We start from the raw sequence: 17065 nt of genomic DNA on the forward strand, positions 1-17065 counted from the left end.
TCAAATCTGCCCCCAGACAGAGAAATAAAGAGAGACTGTTTTTAAACACAACATTGGAGTGAAATTAGGACAAAGGGATTGGGGCCATCTTTAAGTTCTGCCTACCATGCCAAGGCATGGGAAGACAGGACCTTCTGTCATTCTTGAAAGCTTAGTTGCCATATTCAGCACTCAGAACAATAGCCAACCATAAAGATTTCATCAAGGTAAATGCTCCAAGAACCTATATCCTTTGACTCTTATTAAACATCTGACTTAACATGGAAATTTATTCCCCAGAAAAGGTTGCTATAATTGTCACTAAAATCATTATGTAATGATTCTTTGGGGAAATAGTGTAGCTCTGGTGCAGATTTATATGCGCTGTTGCCTTGTACTGTTATCCAGAATGCTGGTCTGCCTGCCACCTGAGCTGATGAGTGACCTTTTTACCCACTGGCACTTACATATGTCTTATTTGAAGACTCATGATTTACTACTGAGGACCAAGACGCAGAACATAGGTATAAAATTGGAAGTCAACTCTGTCTCTAAAGGGCCTCTTGGGACTGAAGAGCCCCAAACTGGACAGCCTATTCTTTTAAGATTTGAAAACTTACTTGGGTGAACATCAACAACTAAGAATTTCATAAATGTCTCCACTTCTGTTGCTTTGTAATGGAAACCCTTGTTACTGTGGTAGGCCCATGACAGCCCCGCAGATGAGCAGGAGCGATCAAGGTCACAAGGGGACAACCACGGCCAATCATACCATGTCATCTGGAGTGAACACCAGGTAACTCACTGGGCCCTGTGCCTCTGTGACCTCTCACATGCCTTTCAGTGGCTGGGAAATGAACGGAACCCTGAAAACCAAACAAAACATACCACAGACAAACAAACAAAACACCCCCACACACACAATGTTAAGTGAGAAAATCTGTGAAGAAAAACTTCCAAGATAAGAAAAGAGAGGGAAAGGTTAAAGGTACAAGAAAACACCAGAGCTGCTTTGAAAATCACGACAGAGAAAGTCAAGCAGCCTTCATGAGGTAGTTCTTGTGTTGGTCTGTTGGACTCCAGGCTGTCCTGAGGCTTCACTGGTCCCTAGGGTAGCAAGGCCCTCTCCTTTCCATAGTGTTTAAAATAAGGCTCGGATTTCAAAGATTTTTTTTTTTAATTTCCTCCTTTGGCAAATTTCCATGATCCTTAGTTCTTTCTTCATGCAATGAAGACGTGAATGGAGCATATGACAATGAAACAAGTTTTATAGGAACTACAGTTGCAGTGGCCAAGTGAAAGAAGATAGTACCTTTCAGGGTTTACTGTGTGTATGTGCGTTTATCAAAGCGTGTACCTCCGAGGGCTTTGTATATGAGCACTCTCTTGGGACACTGCCAAGGACTTCCCTTCTTGCTCTGAAGCTTATGCAGGTTGCTGTTCTGATTCGTAGGTACCAGGAGCAAGGCGCTACGCTGCACTTTATCAGGTACAGAAAGACCCGCTCTGATTGCATACCTCTTCTGACACACTGAGAAATTGTCTCTAGGCCTGGGTTCTGACTCTATTTAACTCGTCTGAGGGATGCATGACGTAACTGTTTTTGTGTGAATCCTTAGGAAATAGCTCTGGGAGAGCCACTGCGGTGTGGCGCCGCCATGTCTTCAGGGATAATAAATTTTCTTCATCCTCCAAAAGAGCTTCTGTGGGGCTCTGCCTACCGATGCCTTAACTCAGTGGGAAGCGTATTTCTCCGCAGTGAGACACCCTGCACTCCTAGTAACCACGTGCCCACGTTTTCAGAACCCTAGTTAATCTTTCACAATTCCTCCAGGGAAAACCTCCATTTATTGGAGGAAGGGCAAGGCCTTCCCAAAGAAGAACTAGATGAAAAAATTGCCCGAGAAGAATTCCGAAGACCCCGGGAGTCTCTGCTGAACATTTGCACAGAATTCTATAAGCACTGTGGGCCCAGGCTGAAGATCTTACAAAATATGGCTGGGGAACCCCGGGTCAATGCCCTTGAGCTGCTGGATGTCAAGTCCCACATGAGGTACCTGCTCACGTGTCCCACCTCTGCATGTTGTGGTGCTCAGAGCTTGAGCCTTGGGTCTGTTGTCTGTGTGCTGGGCTGGACTGGGGGCACTGGGGACTTCCTCCAGGAAAATGAATGAGATGCTTAGAATATTTTGTGTCCTGTGATTTGGGTACATAACACTTAGATCGCTCTGGTAAAATGAACATTGTATCTATAAAAGGGATCTCTGTTAGAAAGGAGGGGATGATTTTAAAATGGGAATCCAGTCCATAATTTACTGTTTTCACGGATTTTTAAATATGATTCCAGAGGACCTAGTAACTGTATTTCCAACAACCTGTAAAGGATCATAAGAATTCCTTCAAAGTAAAATTTCATGGTTAGCAGGAGTTACTTGGAATGTTTAATATACCTGTAAAACTAAATTTACAAGCTGGACTTGGTGGCTCAAGCCTTTAATCCCAGCACTCGGGGAGACAGAGGCAGGCGGATCTTTGTGAGTTTAAGGCCAACCTGGTCTACAAAGTCAGTCCAAGAGAGCCAAGGCTACACAGAAAAACAAAAAGAAAACCTAAATGTACAGTTCTATCTGAGCCATCCAGAAATAGCATCGTAATTTTCAAAACACACCGATTTCCTGAACAGTAACTGTTTTCTGTTTTTTGGTTTTGGTTTTTTGGTTTGTTTGTTCGTTTGTTTGTTTTTAAGTGACCTCTTGAAAGGGACTTAGGAGGTGCTGGGTGACGGCATGGAGGAGGGCAGAAGCCTGAGATGAATGCAAATGCTTTCTCCTCTGGCCTCTCAACTTCGCTGAGGTGTGAGCACACACCCAGGCACACTGGAGAGCCCCAATCCTCCCCACTGCACAGTGATGACAAGGAGATAATTTCTCAGAGACGTGCAGCTCCAGCATTGAAGGCTGCAGTGTTTCGAGGACCTGTTGCCATGGCTCTATTCAGACCCTTTCCTTTTTACACAGATTATATCTAATTGACCTAAGTAATTCTGTGAATAGTCAAATATCAAATTCCAAGAGTCAAAAAATGACTTACTGGCAGGCATTTTGTGAGGGTGTGAACGTGTGTGCATGTGTGTCTGTCTACCTGTCTGTGTGTGTCTGTGTTTCTATATCTGTGTGTCTGTGTCTGTCTATATATGTCTATGTACATTTATCAGTGTGTGTGTATGTATCAATATGCATGTGCCTCTGTGTGCATGTGTAATGTTCATGTTTCTGTGTGGCAGTATGTGTTTCTGTGTTTTGTATCTCTGTGTGTGTCAGTGTGTGTCTATATTTGTGTGCATGTATGAGTATGTGTGTCAGTGTGTGTATCTGTGTATGTGTCGACCTCTGTATGTACCTGTGTTGATATCTGTGTATGTATCTTTGATGGTGTGTGTACATCTTGTGTTTCTCTAATTTGTGTTTGAGCCTATTTGTGTTTGTGTGTGTCTGTCTGTCTGTGTCTGTGCATCTCTATCTCTGTGTTCTCTTTGTGTTTGAGTCTATTTGTGTATTTGAGTCTATCTGTGCCTATCAATCTCTATCTGTCTGTCTATCTCTGTGTGTGAGTGATCTGTGTACATGTCTATGTATGTCTAGAGGTCGTAGGACTATTCTGTAATTCTTTGGCCATTCAGCAGAAGGAAGAATAGGATCAGAGAGGCTTGGAGCACCCTCTAGAGGCTAACACCAAAGTTTAACAAGCCCTAAGTGACTACTTGGTACTTGTGGATTTAAAGTACAATAGACATTAACACTAATAAAAATTATCTATATTATATTTGACATTAGGGGTACAACATAAAGCCTTAATTTTTGAAGTTATCATGGTCCATTTCAAAAAACAAAAAAGAAAATAAGTACTAAAATCACTTGTATAATTAATTATTATTTTGAGGCAACTTATAAACTATATGATACAAAGAGATAGAATTCACTAACTAGAGAGTCAGAAAAAAGTAAATTAATATGTAAATATTTATTTTTATGATAAGATTAGCACAAAAAATATGAAGTCACACTAGATTTATTCATGAGCCATAAATTTGATGTTGACCTTTTGGAATCTTAAAGCAATTAGCAAAATATGATCAGATATAAAACCGTAGTATGAATGGAATAAAAAAATAGTTGCTTGATGAGGTAATACTTATTAAAAGTAATGATGGCCATGGTTGACAACAGTAATCAGTGAACTTTGAAGCAAAAGAGTCAAAAGTTCAAGGTCAGTTTAGTCCTCACAGGTCCAAGATAATATTGGCTGCATAAGAAGACTCTGTCTCAAAACAAACAAACAAGCAAATCTATAAAACAAAGGACAAGCAATGTCTTCTGGTGGATATTTGTTGAAAATAGAGTGGTACAAATAACAGTGTCTCCAACAATTCCCTTATAGTGAGACTGTGTGGACAGTTGACATCACGCCATTATGTGATTTGTCACAAACAGGCTCTCTGGAGCCAGGTTAGGGTGAGAGGAAAGCTACTCCATGGACTGCATTGCTCAGAGATTATTTAAACCAAATGTCCCCTATTAATGTACTACTGAACAGCAAGCTTTTGGTGAAAGACAAGTGTGTGTTTCTTTGACTAAATGCAGATGTTCTGTTACTGGGGGTGGAGGTGGGGTGGGGGGAGCAGCTCCAAATACATTAACATGGTACTGAACCGACTTACAATAATGTTTCTTGTAATGTTGTAATGAAAGCGCGCGCGCGCGCGCGCGCGCGTGTGTGTGTGTGTGTGTGTGTGTGTGTGTGTGTGTGTGTTGAGAATGTGGAAAATTGACAGTTCTTGTTCAGCATGTACAAGGTCCTGGGTTTTACCCCAGTACCACTTACAACCAGGCATGATATCAGACGTCTGTAATTCCAGCACTTGGGAGGATGAGACAAAAGGATATGAATGAAGTTCAGGATCATTTTCTGCTACATAGTAATTTCAAGCCTAATTAACAAGAGATCTGTCATGCACAAAAAAAGAAGTGACTTTTCTAGATACATTTGGCCCATCCTTTATCTTCCTACACTGCTCTTCATGTTTACTCTCTGAAACATCCCATGATTCTCTGTCACCATGCATGGGCACATATCACTGAATTGATATACGTGAGAAGAGCAGAGGGACAGAGAATGCTGAAGAGACTATTCTCCGTTAGGAAGTTGTATGTCAAGTAGCATGAGGTCCTCAGCGTAGTCCCATTGTGGTATCTTTCTGCTCATTATTTCTGCTATGATTTCAGGCTGGCAGAAATTGCACACTCCCTTCTGAAGCTGGCACCCTATGACACCCAAACAATGGAGAGCAGAGGCCTTCGGCGCTACATCATGGAGATGCTCCCCATTACCGACTGGTCAGCAGAGGCAGTGAGGCCAGCTCTTATCCTCATTCTAAAGAGATTGGATAGAATGTTCAACAAAATCCATAAGATGCCCACTTTGAGGTGAGGAGGCCTCCTGCTCAGATATTACAGAGCATGGGGTTAGAAATTTGCCATTTTAAACTATAAGATCAACCTCTAGTTGAATAAATGAGTTAGAAGTTTTATGGTGGTATTTGTGCATAGATAATTTGAATATAAATTCCCCAATAATGAGGTTTGTTTTGATAAAATAATATTTCTTTAGGAATGTATGTACTCAGTTTGAAGAATTGTTTATCCATTTCTCAGTTCTTCACCTGATACGATGAAGAAATCCAATTAGAATTCACAGTCCTTAATCTTTTTTTGAGGTAGGACAGAATACGTCTTACAAATAGCCAACAATCAAGAGAAGAATCATTAATTTGATGCTAAAAGTACCATATTTAATATAAGTAAGATATCAAATTTGAGAACACAGTAATTTAGAAAAATTCAAGTTTTGCAGTTAACAGCCAAACTGCAGGTGAAAAAGGGCACAGGACTGCTCTCAAGCCCCAACTTTCACCTTATTCAGTGGAGTTCTAAATGAACACAATTACAGCCTGGAGATTTCTCAGTGGCCTGAGAAATATCCATTCATCCCTTTCCAATGTGCAGATGCCTCTTCACTAGCCTTCCTGGAGATGCGAGCCAAGTGTGGAAACTATAGTCATAATGAGCAGATGGCATTGTTCACAAACATACTAAATGGAAATTTCAAATTTGAATGAATGAGAGAGTTTTATCTACCCCCTTAAAACTAAACTCAAAATTGATGCCGCTTCGCTTCAGATTGTGGCACCGAAGTTTCAGTTCACCAGAAGTTTTACAGACATTAGCAAAGACTCCGCACTTTCATGCCACCATAAGGAGTCACAGAAAACAGAATTGGACAGTATCAGGCTACTGCCTAAGCACTGGTTCGTAGATTCTTTTGTACCATGGTGATGGATGTCAAGGTCACTTATTTCAGTGGCATTGAGGACATATGCCCGTTCTTAAGTACAGTTTCTTTAGCAGTTGCAGTAGAACATTTGCATCTACTGGTAAATGGCCGACCAAAGACTTACAGGTGTCCTATGAGTGTGTGTCAAAATAAATTATCTTTTGTTAGTGTTTTGACATCTAAAAATGTTAAACACCTCCATAAAATGGCTCATTCATCATATAGTTAAATCGGTTACAAATGACATAACTTTCCATCAGAACTTTTGGATTCATGCACAGGTTTGATCAGCTATAGGAACTTTTACTGGGCAGCACAAAGTAAAATACACTTGGTTTGTCTTTAACCTTTTCGTGTGACCTCAGTTCAACACACAACGTATTGAGTGAAACCAAGCTGTCATTACCTGGGCACCTCTGCTGTCCAGGATTCCAGTATATCCTCGTTTGTGATACATCTCCATTCTTTCATTGTACCAGCTGCAGTTTCATAGGAAATGGAGGCTTAGAAAATATTTCCCAAATCAGCAGAGCTCAGCCTGCTTATTTTAGAGTCTTGCGGACTGGGACAATCACAGGATAAATTCATTTTCAAGACAGAAAATTTATGTGTTAATCTGATTAGATTGTGTACTCTACTATCTGTGCTACCATAGGAAATAACTCACGCTCATTTCCTGGGAGGCAAAGAGAACTTTTAGACCATTTTCCTCAAATTTCACCTTTTGACAGGACTTAAGCCATATAAATCCCACTGGTAGCTTGGCATGAAAGTTAACAGTATTGAGTATAGTCTGACGAGTAGATCTCAGAACTGCAGCTGGTGGCAGATTTGTTCTGTTAGGAGGCTTCTCACATCTGAAATGATAGCATAGGAACCTCCCAAAACTGGCATCCGGGACCTTAAAATGTGACCCATTCATCATCTCTGTTTTTTTCTTTGGTAGACTTTTGTCTCATTAGTCGGTGGGGCAGGAGTGTGCCTCTGCTGCGTTTTCGGCACCTTCTTCCTTTCCCAGTGTGCTCTGTACTTTTGGAACTACATGGGTAAATGTCATCCCATGGGGAGCACTCCGTTGTCTCAGGCACGCATCCTGTGTTTAGTTGACGTCAGGACCACCATCTCGTTCACTTGTTTCACACTGTCTCCAGAAGGGAGCCAGGCCGCTAATGGCTCCTATATTGTGTTCCAGGCGACAGGTTGAGTGGGAGCCTGCCAGCAGTTTGATTGAAGGGGTTTGTTTGACACTTCAGAGGCAGCCAATCATATCCTTCCTGCCTCACCTTAGGTCACTGATCAATGTCTGTGTCAATCTGGTGAGTAGCCAACTGGCAATCTTATGGAACTTTGCACAGTTTAACTCTGCTATTGATTTCTCTAAACTGAAGATTTACAGGTCAACCACTTTGTGCCCCCTACCTTCCTCTGAAAACTGATGGCTCAGGTGACACTGAAAACAGCGAGGTGCACTTCAAGGTGGTTCATGGGAGATACAGGGGCCCACCCCTGCCCAGGCGGGGTGTTGGGGTGCTGTTTCCCATGCACTACTTTGACAATCACCTCAAAGTTGCGCTGAGAGCTGAGGGCTGCCAGTTGGAGAGTGGGGTGGTGGAGTCTGCACTATTGGCTAAAAGCTGAGATAGTTTGGGGAGGGGAGACACAAGAGAGGCTTTTCTTTCCTCTTTCTTTCCTTCTGTCCTTTCTTTCCTCTTTCTTTCTTTCTTTCTTTCCTCTTTCTTTCTTCTTTCTTTCCTTCTTTCTTCTTCCTTTCTTTCCTTCCTTACTTCTTTTCTCTTTCTTTCTCTCTCTCTTTCTTTCTTTCTTTCTTTCTTTCTTAGTTTGGGGAGGGGAGACACAAAAGAGGCTTTTCTTTCCTCTTTCTTTCTTTCTTCTTTCTTTCTTATTTCTTTCTTTCTTCCTTTCTTTCCTTCCTTCCTTCTTTTCTCTTTCTTTCTCTTTCTTTCTTTCTTTCTTTCTTAGTTTGGGGAGGGGAGACACAAAAGAGGCTTTTATTTCCTCTTTCTTTCTTTCCTTCCTTCCTTCCTTCTTTTCTCTTTCTTTCTTTCTTTCTCTTTCTTTCTTCCTCTCTCTTTCTCTTCCTTCCTTCCTTCCTACCTTCCCTCCCTCCCTCCCTCCCTTCTTTCTTTCTTTCTTTCTTTCTTTCTTTCTTTCTTTCTTTCTTTCTTTCTTTCTTTCTTTCTCCAAATAACACCATGAGTTGGCCAGTCTAGGATTTATGCAAAGAAAAATTATCTTCACCCTTTATGTAATATCTAGAGTCCGGTCCTGACAAGGTTTTGTACAATGTGTTGGAAACCATGTTAGAGCATACCAACCATCCCGTAGGATCTGCTGCTTAGCTAGTTGGGCAACAGTTGTGTAGCTGGAATGCCTAGTGCACATAGAGCTGTGGCTATCATCATTGTTGTCAGTGTCTGCTCCATCAAAGACCGCACTCCTTTGAATCTGCAAGTGTGTTCGGTCTCCCAGTTATCCATCTCTCATTACCTACACAGTTAGTTATAGACAGCATTCTACAAAACCTTGGCTGAACCCGTATAACGATTGATCCGACTCCAGACATTACATGCCTTAGAGGGCACGGAGAAAGAAAAGACTGAGAATAACATGCCCAACCTTCAATTCGTTACTATTTTACTGGTGAATGAGACTCCTTTACTACAGTTGCATGAAATTGCAATGGTCAAGGCTGGTCATGTGCTCTGTTTGTATTTCAGGTGATGGGAGTAGTAGGACCTTCCAGTGTTGCTGATGGATTACCCCTTCTTCATCTCAGCCCTTATCTCTCACCACCTCTACCCTTCAGCACAGCTGTTGTCCGGCTTGTAGCATTGCAGATACAGGTGTGACTGCCTTACCTGTTTGTCACGCTCATTGAGTTGCTGGTGGAGGCACCACATCATTGTGGTGCTCTCTCTCTCTCGTTCTGCAAAGGCTGGGCAAAATCTGTGACACAGAAGTGTGAACTCCTCCAAACTTTGACAGGTTTGGAGCTTCAGTCCTGAGCATGGCCCTAAGTTGTGCTTCTGTAATTCTTCTTGAGATCTCAAAAATAGCAGAGTCATTTGGTCCTGGCACCACCACAGGAACCACTGTGGTTATTCAAGTTGTGTGCAAACTAATGGCTTATAGGTAAACAGCTCACAATTGTTAATTAAAAGAGACAATAGCACTCAAAGTCTGGTTTAAAATTATCTTCAGAAAGAATTACACTATGAGCTTCTTTCCTGTGTTCCCACCAGACTTTGACTAGCTTAATTTTCTTTAATGATTGTGGGTTGAATATTATTTTAAACACACACACACACAAGTATCCTACATTAACAACTAAGGTACAAATTCCCAATTCCCCTGACTGTTTCTCTGTATCACTCAGTTTTAAAGCTCTGTGATCAATGGAAAGAATACACCAGCTATAAATGGGTAGCTGACCTATCCATTAGCTGGCAACAGGCTTTTTACCATGCAGAAAATGGGTAGATGGTCAAAGCATAGAAGAACGGTGTCTACTGTGCAGAAGGAAAAAGGTGACATTCCTGTGTTCAACTTAATAACCTGTTTCCAAAGATTAGTTCTTTCCTTTTTTTTTTTTTTTCTTCCTGGCTTGAAGAAGGCCTAGGCAGGCACCTTCTTTTAAATAGCCCCCAACTGGAGAAAATGCCAAATTGTCATTGATAGACACATAGAGAAAATTAGTGGGGGAAAGGAGGTGGGTCTAGTATTATACTTCTTTTAATGCGTGAGCTGTACTGTCTTTTTAGGAATGTAGCTCTGTTATGTGAAGCCAGTGGTACAGCATCAGTGTGAGTCAGGACTTCATAAGGCACAAAGGTGACACACGAACTCAGAGTTTACAGGTGCAGCCAGCGGGGAGGCACCTTCGCCGACGCTCTGTAGAAACCAATGTGGATAATGGATGCGGTGGTCAACTGACCTTTTCTTTTCTATTATTGCTGCACAGGCTTTAAAAGAAGATTTTCCTTTAAGCCATGTGATCTCCCCATTCACCAATCAAGAGCGAAGGGAGGGGATGCTTTTAAATCTGCTCATCCCATTTGTGCTCACAGTAGGATCTGGAAGCAAAGGTCTGATTAACTTAACTAAAGGAAACTACTGTTGTTGTTGTGTTTTCTAACCACCGGGTGTTGTTTCTGCTTTTCCTGTTTTTCCCCATGAAAGTCCTCAGTTGAAATGGATCGGAATGGTTTAAGTGGGGGTTGACTTGGGTAATGGGAATTGTATTTGGTTTGGCTGTCCTGGCACAAGAATTTCTGTGCACTACTTCTTAGGGGGAAAAAAATATATATATACTATTTAAAATGATTTCAATACAGCAGAGATTTGGGAGAACATTGTTTCAGTTAAGAAGATGTTAATGATTCAAGTACAATACGCTGAGAATTGACAGGTGACTAGACTTTAATGCAACCACTGTTGTTTGCAGAAATCCTGCAGCTGCCAACTGTCAAGCCGTTCTCATTACTCTTCCTTCTGATGGGGGTCTTTCTTTTAGGAAAAGCATATCTCAAATGTCAGGCCAGTATACTCTAAATTTTTGCCAAAAGCAAAGAGAATGAACTGGTAAGCAGCAGACCTGGCTTAGGAACAGAAGCCCTTGGATGCCAGGCACAGAAGCTGTGCTGTACGTGGAAGGAGAAGTACTTGGTGGGAAACGTCCACAACTCCTGGGTGTTCTGGTTTGGAGCTGGAAGAAGTTGCATGGCTCAGTGCATGACATGGAAGGTCTGCCTTGTGATTGTTGTTCTTTCCCTTTACTCTTCCAAAATGCGCTTCAGATAGCCCATGGCTGGAGCAGCCCGAGGTACAGCTACTGCTGCAGACCGTCATTAACGTGCTTCTGCCCCCTCGGATCATCACCACCTCTAGGAGCAAGAACTTCATGCTGGAGAGTTCCCCAGCACACTGCTCCACCCCCGGGGATGCAGGCAAAGATTTGCGCAAGGAAGGGCTGGCTGAGTCCACCAGCCAGGCAGCATACTTAGGTGGGTCTTTCTCCCCTGCCTCCTCTTTTTCCCTACCCACGGATGTACTAAGCTCCATCTTGGCTCAGAAAGTATTTAAAGAAACACTCTTGCACAGCTGGTTTACTTCAGGAAATGTAGGTCAAAAGGCAACAAGCACGTTCTCTTTTTTTTTTTTTTTCAACTATTCTTAATTTTAATTTTATTCATTTTACATCCCGACCAAAGTGTCTCCTTCCTCCTCATATCCCAATCCTTCCCCTTCTCCTTCCTTCTCTCCTGCCCCCTAGCCCCCACTCCTATCCACTCCTCCACCTTTTCTCTTCAGAAAAGGGCCAGCCACAGTGGGTATCAACCAGCCATGCCATAGCAAGTTGAAGGAAGACTAGGCACCTCCTCTTCCATTAAGGCTAGACAAGGCAACACAGTAAGGGGAAAGGGTTCCAAAGACAGGCAAGAGAGTCGGAGACGACTCCTGCTTCCACTGTCCTGCCCCACAAGAAGAAGCTCCAATGCAACTGTAATTTAAGTGCAGAGAGCCTAGTTCAGTCCCATGCAGACTGGTTGGTGGTCCAGTCTCTGTGAGCTCCTATGGGCTCAGGTTGGTTGTTTCTGTGGGTTTTCTCGTGGTGTCCTTGACCTCTGTGACTCCTACAATCCTACCTTCCCCTCCTCCACTGGATTCTCCAAGCTCCACCTAATGTTTGGCTGTGAGTCTCTGCACCCTTTTCCAAGAGTTGCTGGCTGAAGCCACTCTGATGACAATTGGGCTAGACACCAATCTATCAATATAGCAGACTATCACTTGACCTTGGCATCAATCTATCAGCATAGCAGGATGTTACTCGGCATCATTTCATTGACTTTTCTTTTTTCTCTTTCTTCTTTTGCCAGTTGTGTTTAGTTGTATCCTAGGTCTCTGTGCTCTACAGCCTCTGGGTTTGGGCCCTCCAGGCAGTGTCAGGGGTGGGCTCCCTCTCGTGGCATGGAGCAATCATTAGTTGGCCATTCCCACAATGTCTTTACTACAACAAATCTTGTAGGCAGGACAAAGCACAGGTCGAAGGTTTCGTGGCTGGGTTGGCATTCCATTCCCTCCCCTGGAAGTCTTTTCTGTTTACAGAAGATGGCCGGTTCAGGAAAACTCTGACCTTTAGCGGGTGCTGTGAGGTAGTGTATTCTGTGGTTCTCATTGGGCTGTAATCTGTTTAAATACAGCCCTTGAAGCTGGCAGTCAACATCCTGAGAGGGAGGGCATGGTGGCCTTACGAGACCTTAGTTCTTCGGCCAACTTTCTTTTTCTTCCCTGGCAATGTCTTAACATTCCATCTTGATCTTCAATAATGTGAGGACAGCCCCCTCTCCCTACAAACTTCCAGTTCCTCTTCCCACTTCCATTCCTACTTCCCCACATCCCCATTCCTGCATCTAAGGATTGCTAAGGATTGCCCTCCCATTCAGTAACAGAGAGACACTGATTGTCCCTGAAGGAAGTAAACGGGGGGGGGGGGGGGAGACCACTCTTGGACTGGCACCAAGAATAAAGACCACTGACAATGGAAAACCCCAGAAGAAGAACACTTCACCTGACATGTTTTTGTTGTTGTTGTTGTTATTGTTGTTCAGCAAAGTGGATGTTGGTGGGAGAGTGTGAGACAAATACAAATTCCCTGAATCAAACAGGTCCTTGGAATGTGGGAACATAAGGTGTTTAAATAGCATTCTGAAAGGGTATGCACATAAAAAGTTATCATTTACTATGCCCCCACCCCCCAAAAAAAAGAAAGAAAAGAAAGAAAGTGTGTAGGCAGGGCTAACCCAGACAGGTGCTCGGTTACCCAAGGCACAGGAAGCCAGGCTCAAACAAAATTCAGCCTGGTAGAGAAGCAAGCCTGGTGGTTAGGAAGCCCAGAATATGATGGAGAAGGAAGCTTATTAAGTAAGGCCAGAAATTTTAAAAAATTATTAATTAAATTTAAAATTGTTCTCACTCCATTCCACTTTCTGCCTTTTTAATAAAGGTGCTACCTTTTTTTTTTTTCTCTTTGTCAGGCCATTGTACCTTTTTTATTTTTGTTGTATCTCAGCTGTGCATGTGTGCAGTACTCTTACGGCTCCATACAGCCACTGTGACAAAGCCTTTGGGCTGTAGAGCATCAGTAAATACACATACTTCTAGCACCTTTTCCGTTCAGTGGGCCACCGACGTTACCCCCATTTTTGCTTTCCTCTCAAACTGGAAATTTTCCAATGCACTTAACAAAGCTGTGTTCTAATCTACATCAAAACACCTGAGCCTGTAGGTGTGGAATACCGGCTCGGGAGTGTACGTTATGTTTCCCAGAAGCACGGAGTTTAACAAATTAGACCTCCCCCCCCCCCCCCCCCCCGTGTGTAAGAGCGGTGGCTATGGGCAGGATTGCTCTGAAGCACAGGCCCTCAGGCTCCTCTTTTCTCTTGCGGCTGTGAAGCCCTCAAGGTTATTCTCGTCTGCTTCGAGAGGCAGCTGGGCAGCCAGTGGTACTGGCTGAGCCTGCAGGTGAAGGAGATGGCCCTGCGGAAGGTGGGCGGCCTGGCGCTGTGGGACTTCCTGGACTTCATCGTGCGCACCCGGATCCCCATCTTTGTGCTCCTGCGCCCTTTCATCCAGTGCAAGGTGCGGCAACAAGCCGGTTCTCCATTAGGGCAGGAGTGCTGGGTTGGCGGGAGGGGTACACGGAACACGGGCGTGGGACTGTTACCGCCACCGTGCTTGATGAGGAAACGGCCCAAGCGCGTCCAGACATTATCTCACATTCAGGGCACCTTCTCACCCACTAAAGCCCGCCAAACTTATTCCCACCCCAACCGCCACCCATCCCTTTCAAAAAAGGAGAAAACTGTCCCGGTGGAATGTTCTAGAGAACCTAGAGAACATTCTCCCCTGGCAATGGCATTAATTGAAATCTACTGTTACAGAAACATGGAAAAAAAAAGTGGGAAAGTTAAGGCTTCTTCTTTTTTTTTCTTTCATGAGTACGTATGTACGCTTTTATTCTTCTTGGGCCCCGGTTTCTTCCGGCAGAGACTCTAAATAATGCCCTTGTGCTGGCACTGCTGTTTGCTATGCATGGCCTTCTTTTCTTCCCGTATCTAGGAAGTGGGTAGGCATCAAAGCTAGCCCAGTTTACACATGGGGAAATCGGGGTCCTGAGGATGCAATGTCTTCCTTTTAGCTGCTGGCCCAACCAGCAGAGAATCATGAAGAGCTTTCTGCCCGCCAACATATTGCTGACCAGCTGGAGCGGCGCTTCATCCCCCGCCCTTTATGCAAAAGCTCGCTCATCGCCGAGTTCAACAGCGAACTGAAAATTCTGAAAGAGGCGGTGCACAGTGGATCAGGTAAGGATGCGTGGTGTCCTCTGAGTCCGGCGGATGGGATTCACGATCCACAAAGAATCCCCTGCTCAACTCCCTGCTCTTTTGTAAGCCATGCACGCCTGTACTAGCTCTCTTAACAGACCGGTAGATTTGGCCATGCAGCTGTGTCTAACAATCAGACAAATGTCAAAGGTCTATCATGGAAATTCAGCTACATTCTTTTCTTGGATATTTTTAAATATTCTTTTTAGTGGTTAAGCCCTTAAATAATTAATAGGGGGGAAAGGTGTTTACATTCTTTCATTCCCTTTTTGATAGAGGGGTTCATTTTATTGAGCATCTGTTATAACTTCATCGGTATTATTTCCTGTAATCCACACAAAAACATCTGCAAAAACTATCTTTCAAAGCCCAATTTAAAAGGGAGAACATTTCCGGGTGTGGTGAAACACTCCTTTAACCTCAGCAGTCAGGGAGGCAGAGGCAGGCAGATCTCTGTGAGTTTGAGGCCAGCCTGGGCAACAAAGTGAGTCCAATCTCAGAAAAAAAAAGGGGGGGGGGGGAGTGGGCGTCAGGGGGAGGGAGGATTGACACTCAGAGAATCAAACAGCTTATATACATCAAAAGTGAAGCTAGTGAGGTGACTTTACACTAAGTTTGTCTTATGTTTTCTAAAGCCTCTTAATGTTTCTCAAACCGCAATGGGAAGGAGCTAAATGAAATTGACAGGGGGGGAAGGTACTTCATTTGAGAGCTTTCCCCCTTGAGTCTGCATTGCTTTACTCTGCATTGCTTTACCCTGCAGTTCTAGGAACAGGGAGGAAATTAAATCGCTGTTCACCATTAGAGGGCAGTCATCGCCCCTATGTAACAGTATGGAGTTTTTTACTACAGTTGCAGTATGTTCAAAATACAAATACTAAAAAGTGCAATGTTGGTAATATTTACAAATTGGCCATTCAGATATCCTGCTGACTCTGATGGAACCATCTGCCTCAGAGCTGAGGAGTTTCTAATGCTGAGGTCTCCAGAAGAGGAGACCATGATTTTGTGTCATGATTTTGATTTTAGGTTCATAGCAAACATGCAAAATTTCTTATTGTTGCAGTATTCTTATGTGAGCAATGCACATGCCATGGTAAAACTAAGGTTTGGAATCAGCAGTTCAAGTCAAAATTACTTGGTATCCTATTAGCCTAAGCAAAGGAAAAATAATCACACTAAGAGGAGAAATTTCAAAAGCCTTTTTCCCTTTGCTAAGGATTTCAGGCCTTCATAAGGAAATACACATAATGGCCAATACTGACTTTTTCTCCAACTTCTTGGGCAACTTTATCTTAATTACTCCTTAAGTCTGGAGTTATCAAAAAAAAAAGTCAAGGACAAGGAGAACTTTGAAACAAACATTTTTTTTTCCATTGCCTTACACATTTCCTTTGGTCTCTCAACTCCAGCCTACCAAGGAAAGACCTCCATCAGCACGGTGGGCACATCCACCTCTGCCTACCGCCTGAGCCTGGCCACCATGTCGCGCTCCAACACGGGCACAGGCACCGTCTGGGAGCAGGACAGCGAGCCATCCCAACAGGCTTCACAGGACACCCTCAGTCGGACTGACGAGGAGGATGAGGAAAGTAGGTCACACCACAGAACCCAGGCAAGCCACACAGCCCGCCTGGCCACGCTAGCAAGGGCCTAGGAAGGATTCCTGCCCTTCTAGCCATTTCCTGGACTGCCCGCTTTGTCATTATCTTAAAAGAGCATTCAAAATGAAATTGATAGCCTTAGACATTTGGGGGAATATATATATATATATATATATATATATATATATATATATATCTGACCTTTCCTTGGAAATTTGTTAAATTGTAAGAAAATCACATATTCGTCTGTTTCCTGAGCATCCTGGCTAGAGGGATGGTCAGAACTCACAAGGTCCTATTTGTCAAAGAATAGCAGGCAGAGCATGCATACGGTACTCAAAAAATACCAGCTGTCTGTAGAAGCCAGGAAGAAATTAAAATGACACTTGAGAAGAAACAACTTACATTTGAGTTTGAAGACTCCCCTGTAATGCAGTTATCCCAGGAATTTCTGAATGTGTGTGCTAAAGATTTACTGTTACAAAAAAAAAAGATAGCAGATCAAAAACTGCTGCACATGTACACTTAAAAGTAGGGGTTAAAAGCAAAAGACTGGCGAGTTTCCATTATATATCTGTATCATATAAGGGGCTCGTTTTTGGCCAAAATACTTTTTTCCCAATGTTTATAGATGTTATAATTTCCAAACATTTTCCCTAAGGTATCTGAAATGTTCCTTCCCCCAGC

The 17065-nt window shown here is 43.2% G+C and overlaps 1 protein-coding gene across 11 annotated transcripts in view; it reads left to right on the top strand.

Annotated features, from left to right (window-relative positions):
• Positions 1-17065, top strand: part of Unc80 (unc-80 homolog, NALCN channel complex subunit) — a 181264-nt gene that overhangs the window by 148127 nt on the left and 16072 nt on the right. For 9 of the 11 annotated variants that reach the window (XM_060368540.1, XM_060368538.1, XM_060368536.1 and 6 more), the window contains 10 exons: positions 683-775; positions 1814-2032; positions 5262-5462; positions 7562-7685; positions 9108-9233; positions 10352-10475; positions 11187-11393; positions 13844-14028; positions 14588-14753; positions 16187-16366. In XM_060368540.1, coding sequence (XP_060224523.1) covers positions 683-775; positions 1814-2032; positions 5262-5462; positions 7562-7685; positions 9108-9233; positions 10352-10475; positions 11187-11393; positions 13844-14028; positions 14588-14753; positions 16187-16366 — 1625 coding nt within the window. Of the gene's footprint in view, positions 1-682; positions 776-1432; positions 1469-1813; positions 2033-5261; positions 5463-7561; positions 7686-9107; positions 9234-10351; positions 10476-11186; positions 11394-13843; positions 14029-14587; positions 14754-16186; positions 16367-17065 lie in introns of all 11 variants that reach the window. The other 2 variants (XM_060368545.1, XM_060368542.1) reach the window with 2 other exon arrangements.

This window comes from Meriones unguiculatus, chromosome 15, assembly GCF_030254825.1.
Source record: "Meriones unguiculatus strain TT.TT164.6M chromosome 15, Bangor_MerUng_6.1, whole genome shotgun sequence".
Classification (NCBI taxonomy): Eukaryota; Metazoa; Chordata; class Mammalia; order Rodentia; family Muridae; genus Meriones; species Meriones unguiculatus.